The sequence below is a fragment of the Odocoileus virginianus genome, chromosome 20, assembly GCF_023699985.2.
Source record: "Odocoileus virginianus isolate 20LAN1187 ecotype Illinois chromosome 20, Ovbor_1.2, whole genome shotgun sequence".
Classification (NCBI taxonomy): domain Eukaryota; kingdom Metazoa; phylum Chordata; class Mammalia; order Artiodactyla; family Cervidae; genus Odocoileus; species Odocoileus virginianus.
The window spans coordinates 43,315,314-43,328,324 of NC_069693.1; the positions used below are offsets into that span (position 1 = coordinate 43,315,314).

General features: G+C 44.6%; 1 protein-coding gene across 2 annotated transcripts in view; it reads right to left on the reverse strand.

Moving 5' to 3' along the window:
• Nucleotides 1-766: 766 nt before the first annotated feature.
• The window catches only part of LONP2 (lon peptidase 2, peroxisomal), an 81,353-nt gene continuing 69,108 nt past the window's right edge, over nt 767-13,011 (reverse strand). For both annotated transcript variants that reach the window (XM_020879891.2, XM_070451345.1), the window contains exons 13-15: nt 4,979-5,186; nt 4,349-4,539; nt 767-1,181 (exon numbers count right to left, since the gene is read on the reverse strand). In XM_020879891.2, coding sequence (XP_020735550.2) covers nt 960-1,181; nt 4,349-4,539; nt 4,979-5,186 — 621 coding nt within the window. In that variant the 3' untranslated portion in view covers nt 767-959. The remainder of the gene's footprint in view (nt 1,182-4,348; nt 4,540-4,978; nt 5,187-13,011) is intronic.

Consider the following 13,011-nt stretch of genomic DNA (forward strand, 5'->3'; position numbering starts at 1 on the left):
TCTCCCGCCTGCCTTTTCCCGACTCCTGTCACCTCCCCTTCTGTTCCTTGTTCGCCTGTGCCAGGGCCCAGCCCTGGTAGACTTCCTCCAGTAGACTTGTCTTCTGTGACTCAGTCCAAGACCCATATCTCAAAAGACCCATATCCTGGACTGAGCCACAGAAGACACGTCTACCAGAGGTCTACCAGGACTGGGCCTTGGCACAGGCGAACAAGGAGCAGGAGGGGAGGTGGCAGAAGTCAGGACACCAAGCATAGGGACCATCCCCAGACGGACGGCTGCCTCCTCCTCGTTACTCTTCCTAAGATCACAGACACTCAGGGTCGGTGTTTGTCATGTGAGCCAACACAGGCCACTCTGTTACTCCCCTCAGCAAGGAAGGGGCCTGTATTGGGATGTGCAGACCGCATCAGAGTGTGCTTCACTTGGATACATTCCACAAAGACCAATAGTTGGCTGTAGTTTCACCTCTGCTCAGTTCCCCTTCTGATTGCTTTCAGGGTCCAATAAAGTCCATAGATGCATCTGCTAATTAATGGTCTATCCCAATGTTTCCTGACCTTGACTACACACCAGAATCACCTGGTGGCTTAGTACAGATTGGCTCCTAGCCCCCGAGTTTGATTCAGAAGGTCTGCTGATGGCTTTTGAGAATTCACATTTCTAACAAGTTCTCAGGTAATACAGAGGCTTCTGTTTGGAACCACAAGAAAACCACTGTTCTGTAACTTGCCAGGGACAGTAATAAGCCCATTCAAGACAAGAGTTCAATTCCAATTTAATCAATTTATTAAATTAACATTTCTGTAATAAACACTAGCCACCACGTGAGTGAGGCTTGTTACTGCTGTGATTATGTTCACAAATTAGGGACATTGTGCTTTACCCCTATTGGTGCGAATAAAATCATGTCAGTACCTTTTGGCACTTTGTAACCTAAAATTCTGTTGCGATCTGGGCTACAATTTGCTACTTAGGAGACCAGGTCTGGTCTTGACAGTAAAGCCACCATCAAAAGCTGCATTAAGGACTTCATCCAGGCAGCTTGCCGTGATGAAACTTAAATCCTGCCGGACATTGGCTGGGATTTCTTCAAGGTCTTTCTCATTCCTCTGAGGAATAATGACACACTTCAATCCCGCCCTGTGTGCTGCCAGGACTTTGTCTTTAATGCCACCCACCTGTAAGGAGAGAAGAACATTTGGAAGGTTTATTTATGATTATCCTCAGGCCTTGAGATAAACCCTGACCCACCTTTCATTGCTATTTTAAAACATCCAAATCATTTTCCACTTCATTAGAGCTTGAGCTGACAAAGCCACTAAAAAGTTAATAGTATATTCTTTACATTTAAATTAGCACCAAACTAAATCCTATTAATGGAAAATTCTAAATTTTTGACAGGTATGAGCACCTCTTCTGTTCATGATTCCCTTTTATATTTCTATTCCTTTCTGTACTCACATCAATCATGTTTATAGGTAGCTCAGGTGTCTGAGGTCACCCCAACTGTCTAGGGAGAGGCTCTAAATGAGGACCCAGGGCCTCCTGCCGACCAGGACCAATCTGCAGTCATGAGTGAACCACAACGGAAGCAGATGCCCCTGCCCCAGTCAACTTTCAGATGACAGACCAGGCTGCTATAGTGACCACACTGAGAAGAGCCCAACTAAGCCTCTCCTGAATTCCTGCCCCACAGAAACGAAGAATAACTACTGCTTTGGGGTGGTGTGTGTGCAGCAATGGATACCACACATAGATAATCCCTGGAGGCAGCTCTTGGAAGCTGTCTCCCACCTGCTGCACTTCTGCCATCCTATCGCACTGTCACTCTCTTTCCAAGCTTTTTCTTTATGCCGCGAACTACACTTTCAGGTACCTTCGTCAGAAAGAGTGTGCGATGAACTGATTCCCTGAATGTATGGCAATGTCTATTCTGTGTTCACATTTAACTGACACTAAGGCTGTCTATGTGGTGTTGGAGAAGACTCTTGAGAGTCCCTTGGACTGCAGGGAGATCCAACCAGTCCATCCTAAAGGAGATCAGTCCTGGGTGTTCATTGGAAGGACTGATGCTAAAGCTGAAACTCCAGGACTTTGGCCACCTGATGCGAAGAACTGACTCACTGGAAAAGACCCTGATGCTGGGAAAGATTGAGGGCAGGAGGAGAAGGGGATGACAGAGGATGAGATGGTTGGATGGCATCACCGACTCAATGGACATGGGTTTGGGTGGACTCCGGGAGTTGGTGATGGACAAGGAGGCCTGGCATGCTGAGGATCATGGGGCCACAAAGAGCTGGACATAACTGAGCAACTGAACTGAACTGAAGGCTGTGTATACAAGACTTGATTAAGAATCATTTTCTCTCAGGGTCTTAAAGATGCTGTATATATATCTAGTGTCGTCAATGAGTAAGCTTTGTCCTTGATGAACTGGAAAGTCATGAGGATGAATCCTTTTCCTGAGTTGGTCCTTTCAATCTTTCTTAGGTCCTTTCAAAATGAACACAGCCTTCAATTCTAGGAAATGCCCCGTTATTTCCTTGACAATTTGTTCTATTCCATTTTCTCAGTTTAGTTAGACGCTGGATCTGTCAGATTGTTTTTTTTCCTATTTTTTTCTGACTAGTCCTTTGAACAACTCCTAAAACCATCATTTTAAATTTAAGAGCTTTGTCTTATCCTCTGTCTTGAATTATGTTTTCTCTAGCCTTAGCAAGTCTTTTTCTTAAATGCTGCTGCTTCTCTCCATGTCTCATGTAATAGTTTAAAACTGAAGGCTTCCTCAGAGTTGCTGTGGCTGTCCTCCCCTGGGGGTGGGGAAGCCTTTGCCTGGGTGCGATGTGCTCTGAGTGCAGGGGACCAAGCCGAAGAGCCATTTGTTCTGTGGAGGTGTCAATGAATGCCCTGGTTTTTGTCTCCCATCCCCTTCCTGTTCTCCTGGTCTGAACCTTCTGGCTCTGAGCCAGTGCTTCTCACCAGGTTCCTGCTGGAAAGCATGTCTCTATCTCCAATCCTGCTACATCAGCTGGGATACTTCTGTCTTCTAGAAGTTGGCTGAACTATCAGCTGATGGCTCCCCACTCATGTCTGACCACTAAAATTTATTCCTTCACTCGGCTTACCGTTTTGAACTAGGAAACTGAAGAGTTTATGGTTGCTAAAGCACTTGCTCATTTCCTCTTAGTAGTACAGCTAGTGCTAACCACAAGTCACTAGAAATGCAATAGTTCCGGGGCAATGTGAAGAAAAGGGATCAACATTCCTTTTGAGTACAGAACATAAATACAGTTTATGATATGACTTCCTGGTTGAATTAAATTTAAAAACCCAGAGAATTGAGAGCATTTGTAGTGATCTTAATTGGTGAGTCTATGACCTACTTTCACCATTACTTCATTAAAACAGAGGTGTTCTCAGAATAAAGAACATTTCTTCTCAGTTTGCTATCAAATCTGCCAAAACTTTAATGTAGAGTGGTACTGCTATCTAATGACTTAAACCTCTAAATGATCTTTCAAGTTTTATGCGTTTTTCAGTGTTTTTATAAGTAGTTACCATATAGGCTGGAACCCCAAAGCCTCATATGTACAGAACTTTTTCAACATTTAGCAATTAAGAGTGGTGAGTCTTTACTACAAATTTCCATTTTGTACTACTTCTTTTCTGTAAATTTTTCTACCAATCTATCAATTACAGTAATCTAAGTTATCTGTAGGAGGATAGGAGGTCTCAAAGGAATTTCAAAGGTGAGAACTGGGCTTAAAGTTTAAAAACAGCTACCGTCCAGGACTGCCCTGGTGGTCTAGTGGTTAAGAATCAGCCTTCCAATGCAGGGGACACAGGTTTGATCCCTGGTCAGGGAACTGAAATCCCACATGCCACATGGGGTGACTAAGCTTGCCGCCACAACTACCACGCCCATGCATTCCCCAAGCTCCACCACAAGAGCAGCCCAGGCGCTCTGGTGAAGACTCGTGCAGCCAAAATAAAACACACAGCCACCAGCCTATTTCACACATGTGCTATGTATTTAACAATTCGTTAACTAGGACAAAGCCTCCAATCTTCATCTGAACGGCTAATATTTCTGGTGACCACACTGGTGTCTTTTTCCTGTCAGCAAGTTTTTTTTTAGTGGAAGGGAAAACATGGGGAAAATCGTCAGTTTTTCCTTGATTTGATCAAAATGTTAAAATCTGAATTGCAGATATAAAAAATATGTATGTAAAACTAAGCCATTTATAGGAAGATGGCAAACCACTATTTAGATTTTAAAATACTATTAATAAAAATTTAAATTAAAAAATTTAACAAACATATAAATAGGCTTTTTCACACTTACTGGAAGAACTAGACCCCGCAGTGTGATTTCGCCAGTCATGGCGACATCTGAGCGCACCAGCCGCCCACTGAAAAGTGAGGCCAGACAGGTTGCTATGGTAACTCCAGCAGATGGTCCATCTTTTGTGACAGCTCCAGCTGGGAAGTGCAGATGGATGTCTGTATTCTCAAGAAGATCAAAACTTCCAGAAGCTTTAAGAAAGGAAAAAAAGATTTTGATGTAGAAAAATTAAACTGGTTTTCTCTTTCTCTGAAAAAAGAAAATCAAAGAGATAAAAATGAATGTTTGGGGTAAATAAATCCTTCAAAATATTAGTGGGCAGTGTAAGTGGCGGTGTGGAAGAACAGCTTCATTCTATTCTAAGTTGAAGGAAAAACAAAACAAACTGTTGGAATCAGTTTCCAGCTCAGGTTCCAGTCAAACAGTCCTCAACTGGGAACTAGAATTTCCACTGCAGTTCAAAAGCAAAGGTCTATGCTTTAAGGTGTGAGTGATCATTTAAAGCTCTCCTTTATCTCTGTTTCAGAACTGCGTGACACCGCCTGGGTCATGATCCCAAGGCTCTTCTTTGCCCACGGCTTTGAGCACGCCCCCCCCCCCCCCCCCCCGACCGCCAGGCGGGCCACTCACCATTGGTCAGATAGTATTTCTTGGCGTTGCTGCGGAGCCAGCTGATAGCGAGGTGTGCAGACTCCTTCATGACGTTCCCCAGTTGGCCGGTCAGAGTTAACTGGCCTTCGCCATCCATCCGGCTTGCCTCCACGAACATGATTTCCCCGCCTAAGGGAGTCCAAGCCAAACCGATCGCCACTCCTGGTTGACTCAAACGCTCAGACACCTTGGCAGAAAGAAGGACAACGAACAATAAGGTCAACAATAGCCAAATGCTTTTCAGGCTGACCTAATCACAAAGGCGGGCTCCCCTTCAGAGGACCTGAGTGTACGCTGCACCTCAAAGAACTTATTACTGCGCTCAACTGAAGAGTCACACAGGTTTTCTGCCAAATCAAGAGGTTTGGCATTTATCAGAAACAGTTTTACATTAAAGTATGTATGAATGACTTCGATGCTTAAGCACCACATGCCCTAATTTTCAAGGAACAAACACAATCGTTTTATTTACCTCAGTACTTTTATTAGGCTGCATATTTAAAAAACACTCCAGTGCACAACTTCATTGCAGGCAATCATGAAATTGCTACTGTCTTTTTAAACACGCTGTTGAGAAGTGTTAGCTCCAGAGGCCAAGTGTGAAGGTATTTATTAAAACCCCTGGGTTGCACTTCTCCGCCTCTCATCTTTACTTTTTCCTTATCGCTGCAGAGATGCTGTAAAGTGCTGCTTCACAATGTCCTGGACACTCTGTGTGCTCCGAGGCCCACCGTGCTGCCTCACTGCCTTATCTTTTTATCCCCAGAAGCTGTCCATATAAATCTTAATAAACCCAAGACATCGCAATCTATATTAGATCAACAAATCCGCTCAGTCCCTCGCTAGTGTTGAAAATAAGCCCTCAGTGCCATCTCAAACTGATCATGTCACTCACCAGAGGTTACCACATCCACGTTAGGAAAACATATAAAAAGTAACAGTTGAAAAACAATCATGGTAACTTTTATTGCACATGCTGAGCCTCCAAATTTCTTTTCCTATAGAAGCTATGCATGTTAGAGGAATTGGGCACAATATATCACGCCAGCACTAATGCAAGCATGAGATTTTTCCACTGAGAGGTAACCTTCTCTCTAAGGTACAGCAGAGTCTATAGGATGAGTTTCCAGTTAAAGGGCTGGTTGGGGGATGCTCCCTCCTTTTCCAAGGGGCTTAGATGCCGAAAATCCTGATTTTAAATGGATGTGTGAAATCCTTTGAAGCTACTGGGCACTTTTTTAAATAGTGAACATAAAAGCCTATTTTTAAAGTTGGTTTTATGTTTAAAATTTTAATTTTGTATTTAATGAGAAGTTAGACACTGGGAAGGCCAGGCTGCAGTGGTGGCTGAGCTGACGCTGTGCACCATGGATCTCACCTTTGCACCTGCCCTGTTCTGGATCTATCCAAAGAGAAAGAAGCAAAAGAACAACAAGCAGAAGATCAGTACTGTTTACGGAAAACACAGAAACAACTATTTATAAGAGTTCACAAGGCTTGTTCCTGCTAATATAAAAGCAATGCTCTATACCTGAACAACACCTAGTGGGCGGGAACTTGCCAGGGGTTCCTGTTTTTACTGCCTGGCTCTTTTCCAGGGCTGAGTGACCCAAACCAGCCCTACACAATTATCCTCAATATACTTAATCCTGTGCTAATTTAACAGAAAAAGCCATACTGCACAACTGTTAGCTATAACAAGAACAAATCCCACTTTTTAAAAATAGCTAAATCCTCAAAACTCATTTTGTCAAAATAATGTGCCCAAAGAATCAAGAGTTAAGATTCATGCTAATTATCACGTTGCTTCAAGAAACCCAAGCCAGTTTCCAACACTCTCCACTTACTGGGGAGTCGTGCTGCTCTGGGTAGAAGTAACTGGTACACAGTTCACTGAAAGGCAGGAGGGTAGATAAGTGCACGTGGCCAAACCAAAACCATCCAGGCTCATAAGCACTTTATTCTAGCTTGATGGCAAGTGTTCTAAAATTAACCTGAAAATGGGACTAGTGACAAATCTGTGTAACTCAACAACATACAGGGGTGGGAGAGCTGAGGGCAGGAGTTGCTATCAAACCGAGAATCTCGTGATCAGGCTAATAATAGCCATCTAAGACAAGTCAAGAATCCAGGGGCTTCCCTGGTGGTCCAGTGGTTAACAATCAGCCCTCCAATGCAGGGGACGCAGGTTCGATCCCTGGTCGGGGAACTAAGATCCCACATGCCGCAACACCACTGGGCCCTCGCGCCTAAACTAGACAGAAGCCCACACACCACCATGAAGAGTGCAACAGTTAAGACCTCATGAAGCCCAAACCATAAATAGTATTATATATTGGGGAAAAAAAAATCTGTAACTCAAGAACTTGGGAGTCATACTCTTCAAAGTAATTTGTTTTGCAATAAACAATTCTCTAACTACCAAACATCCATTTTCTATGTATTTTTCCCTCAGAAATAATAAGTACAAGTAAATATGAATTTAAAAGATGAGATATATGCTCTTTCCTGCTCCTGAATGCAGTTTCCCAGCCATCTTAAACTGCGTATAGAACAATTTGTATTTTACAGAATTCCCTAACGAGATTCAACACAATAATTTCAAAACTGTATCTACTGGTGCTTTGCTACCAGTTTCTAACTCCACTCCATTGTGGCATCATCAATTATATTAGGTAAAACAGGCCTCAGCCTGATGCTTAGAACATTTTTCCCTCTAAATGTCAAAGTGGAACACGAGTATCTCAAGTTCATTTGTCATTCAATTTCCCTTCAAACTGGTGCTTCAGTTTCCTTTATCTGTTAACTAAAGCTTGTTCAAAGAAACGGTCAGTTTCTTCTGTAACAATTCTATCAATAATGTATATATGCAAACTGAGGAGATGTTTGAAATATTTAATAAAGTTAATGATAGGATATGTCTTATAAAGTATGGTTGCGTTCCTAACACTTCAGTGATAGCAGTGTTTAAGGAGCATCTGAGCATCTAATCACTGCCAATTTCACGTCGTTCTTTCCTCTTGATTAACTCAATAGTGATATTTATTGATATTTGATTGAAATAGTAAATACACGCAACTCTTTGTGACCCTTCCAAGCCTAGACCAACACCTGCAGTTTTAACACCTGGTTAGTTACTATTGCGGCCATTGGAGGGATGAAGTTTTTCCTTCGTCTGTCGGGGCTTTACTAGCATCTGGCGCCAGGCTCCATCACAGATCACAGGGATAGCAACCAAAACCTCAGGGCCGCGATAAACTACCTGCCTAACCACAGAGAATAAGGGGCCGCTAATCCCCCAGCACGGGGAGTGCAACGAGAGGATCGAGCCAGCGCTTGTCTGCAGAGAGCCCTGCAGAGGCAAGGGCGCATGTCTGGGGAGCTGGGGCAGTGTCTGCTGGGCAGAAAAAGGCCAGGACGCCTTTGCACAGCAGAGAGGCCAGCATGTGCCAAGGACTCAAGACAGGATAATATCGTGGGCCTTCTCTCCAGAGACGAGCGCGGCGCCTCACTGAACGCAAAGCCCGAGCGGTCAGACGGCCACGGCATGTGGGCAGGTGTGCTCCACGGTGATGGTTACGGCACACGACGGCTTCTTTTATAGCTCACACGGCGTACTTCATGCTCCTGTAGGGGCTGTCCCCACAGCAGCTCTCCATCTGCCAACTTCCATAGTCTTTGGAGGAATATCTGATTTTTCTAGTTGTAAAGGCGTTTCGGCAGCGTTTCGCTTGGAGGGGCCCTGGGGTCAGCCCCTGGAAGCAGTGTGACACAGCCCTGTCTGGCCCGACACCAGTGCTGCTGAGAGCCAGCAGCTTTCAGATGCTTCCAGTAAGGAAGGCCTTTCCTTGGCACAAGTGACGTGGTGGGCCAGGCGACTGCAGCATCGGTGCAGCCTTAACGGGGCTGCGGGGCACGGCAGGTCTGCATCGGAGGGATGGAGGAGGAACTTACTACCATGACTCTGGGCATTTCCGTAGTGTTTACACACCCTGGTTATTCCTAGCAGCTGTGTCTGCATGCAAGGGAAGCACGTGGATGGGATCGCCTGGAATTCACCTGTGGACGCATTCTATTCAGGATGCTTTTTAAAATCGCCATGTCTAGTCTCTTCTTCCCTTTTTTTGCTCCCTTCCCTGTTTTTTCTAAGGGTGGTGACATCTGGATAAGGACTTTTCATACACCATGGAGGCTTTCATACTCATGAATGGAGTCACAAATGCCCAGATGACAGATTGCCAGGATTAGCAGACTGGACAAAATACACTCATGGCTTGGATGACCAGTTTTCTGAGGCTGAAAATCAAATGCATCCTGGAAACCCTAGAATTTATGTGTTCTTCTGACTCAGTCACCATATTTGCAATCTGTGGGATTAAGACTGCGATCCCCAGAGGTATATAGGAACTCTTCATATGTTGGTATTTTTTTTTGGGAGGGGAGTATGAACTGCAGGATTGTATAATATTTACATAATGTATCTAATTTGTATGTATATCCAATATGCAGATATATACATAAATGTATATGTGTGTGTGTGTGTGTGTGTGTGTGTGTATCTAATCATGTGGAAGCTTCTCTTGGCTTCACTAGGATAATCAAAGTAAGATTCTCATCTCACCCCAAAGAGGTTCACATAATCAATAAAAGTAATCATAACCAAGTTTACCATTATTAATAGCAATCTCATAACTGACTAGCTCAGTAAGATTCAACAGCTGGGCCCCTCCTAAATCCTCCATATCTGGATCCAGGCTTGCCCTGAGGAGGTGATCTGAGAAGCACCTGCTTCACTCTCTCCCATTTTTAAAATCTCATAACACAAGGAGATCTTTTATTTTTTTTTAAGTGGATTTAACTGATCTTGTTATTGTATATGAAAAAGTGACTAATGAGTACTGTATATGAAAAAGTTCCTAAATTTGAAATCTAGATGAAGTTTCTCATTTGTTCAGGAACTCCTTTTTCAACCTGCTGAGAGAATTCTAAAGGAATGTAACACTCACTTTCTTCAGTGTTAGTTTGCTAGGTCAGTAGCATTTTTTGGTACTAACATATTTTTGCAGACTCATCTTCAATAAAAGTAAAGCACAGTAGCCATGAAATTAAAAGACACTTACTCCTTGGAAGAAAAGTTATGACCAACCTAGGCAGCATATTAAAAAGCAGAGACATTACTTTGCCAACAAAGGTCCTGTCTAGTCAAAGCTATGGTTTTTCCAGTAGTCATGTATGGACGTGAGAGTTGGACTATAAAGAAAGCTGAGCGCCAAAGAATTTTGAACTGTGGTGTTGGAGAAGACTCTTGAGAGTCCCTTGGACTGCAGGGAGATCCAACCAGTCCATCCTAAAGGAGATAAGTCCTGGGTGTTCACTGGAAGGACTGATGCTGAAGCTGAAACTCCAGTACTTTGGCCACCTCATGCGAAGAGCTGACTCATTGGAAAAGACCCTGATGCTAGGAGGGATTGGGGGCAGGAGGAGAAGGGGACGACAGAGGATGAGATGGCTGGATGGCATCACCGACTCAATGGACATGAGTTTGAGTAAACTCTGGGAGTAGGTGATGGACAGGGAAGTCTGGTATGCTGCGATTCATGGGGTTGCAAAGAGTTGGACACGACTGAGCGACTGAACTGAACTGAACTGAAAGCACAGTAAGGGATGGTCATGTTATTAAAGCAAATAGTAATGAAGCTTATAATAAAAGTCACAGGGACTTTTACTTTTGTGACTAGACATGGGTCTATGTGTTTTTAGGGTGCATGGTGGTTGCACAAACTAGTATTTGTTCATTTTTTTTAGCATGTACTAGGCACTACGGTGGGGCTTCCCAGGTGGCATAGTGATAAAGAATCTGCCTGCCAATGCAGGAGATGCAGGAGACTTGGGTTCAATCCCTGGGTCGGGAAGATCCCCTGGAGAAGGAAATGACAACCCACTCCAGTATTCTTGCCTGGGAAATCCCATGGACAGAGGAGCCTGGTGGGCTGGAGTCCATGGGGTCACAAGGAGTCAAACATGACTGCACAAAGGCATCCACACAGGTACTATGGTGGGGACTTTATAAGCATTAACTCACCGACTTCCGAAAACCTACACATAATTACTCCCCTGCATCAGATGACGCCAGCACAGTCCAGGGGGAGGGGTTCATCCCTGTGAGTGACAGGCTTCTTCCTCCTCCTGCTAAGTCCTGTTTATGGTGGCTGGCTTTCCCATCTTCACTCTCTGCTCACTTCCTTCTATATTCAAAACCACTCTTCTCCTTCCTGACCACCCTGAGTCCTGCTATCATCCTGGGTGTCTTCAGCAAGTACCTGAGACTCATGCAACCTGGCTTCTCTGTCTCTAAGCACCCCCTTGACCCCCCAAACATACTCCTCAACCTAACCCAGTCACCCTTTTCCCAGTTCTGACTGCCAACAGAAGCCATACAACCTCTGAAACCTGAATTCCACCACTCCCTTCCCTGACCACTCACTTTCTAATCCTTCCAGCTCACTTGTATTCAAGACCACCAGCTCTACCATCCTCATGTTATACACCAGCTCTGTCCCAGCTTCACCGCTCTCCTTGGGCACTGAGACGCCTTTGTTCCAGCATCATCATCTCTTCCTTGGCCCTTTCTCCATCATCCGTCACACAAGGAATCCTCATCACAGATACTTCCTCCCATAGCACTTTCCCAGAGACTCTGCTCCTACGGTACCACCTCTCTCTCCAGCAAACGCAGTCCAACTCTATGGGATTATTCTGATTAGCAAACAGGCTGCCATATGTAACCCCTCCCTCTGACCTCCACTGTCCCTTCCAGCCACCTTACTTGTGTGCAGCCATCGCAGTCAAGCTGCAGAAGGAATTCCCGGCAACGTCCTTCCGCTCCCCACCATCCAGACCCTCTTCACACACTCCATCCCGCCCTGTGAACCTGCTCCGTCAAGGTCGCCCACACCCTCCACGCGGTCAGATCCAGGACACAGACAGCAAACCCGCCCACACGTTCCCCCTTCCTCAGACAGTTTCCCCTTCAGTTTCCGTGGCAGCACCGCATCCATGTCCTGCTCTCTCTCTGCTGTGAAGCTCCTCTTCTCCGCTGGGACCCTCACTGTTCAGGGCCTCTTCACGCCATATCCTTTTCCTGGGACTTCAGAACTCCTCTATTTTCTAGCAACTCTGTAACTTATACCTCCCAGTCCAACACAGAGCACCACAGCTGGTAAGAATCGAAACTGAGATAGAGCAGGGATGCCTTTGTGTTACATTGCTGTACTTCAAGCTCTTCTTTCTCAGCAGAGAGAAAAGGGCAGGATGGACTTGGCTGCAGGGATTGCAGGCGAGTGGAAAGAATGCTGGATCTGAGTTGGCTGACTGGCTTCACTAACTGCACCTTCTGTGACTTTGCATGATTCATTTAAGGTTTTTCCTGTGTGTAAAACGGACGACCCCAAGACAAAGAAAGCCCTTGTGGATAATAAAGAAATGTTCCATAAATCTTTATTTCATAGATGAAACATTGAGGCAGAGGGTGATAGTCATCAGACCACTAGAGGTAGAGGAAGAAACCCCCTGCACCAGCATAAATTCTCTCAGCTGTGGAAAGATGAACAAAATGTTCCAAGCTCCCAGACACCAGACCTTCTATTCTAAGATGCTATTTATAGATGGGAAAATGGCTACAGGATTCATGTTGGTAAAAGTGTTCATATGTAATAGCTCAGATGCTACAAGAAAAATAAAATCATTTTTGTAATGATATCAAACAGAGCTGTTATGCAGTGTTTATAAAATTTCTCTTTTCTGTCCTTTGGCTCTTTCTCCGCTAAAGCTCTAAGAATGTCAGCAATGCTTCCAAACCTAACGGGAGCAGATGTGGCTGGGAGAGAAGGGTCTATGCAACAGAAACAAGGATCCATCTTTTGTTTTTATTAACTGCTCTGGTGTAAATTCCCAAAGGATGACTGACACAGACTGTTCTGAAAGCCAAGAGCAAAAAGCCCTCTGGACGTGCA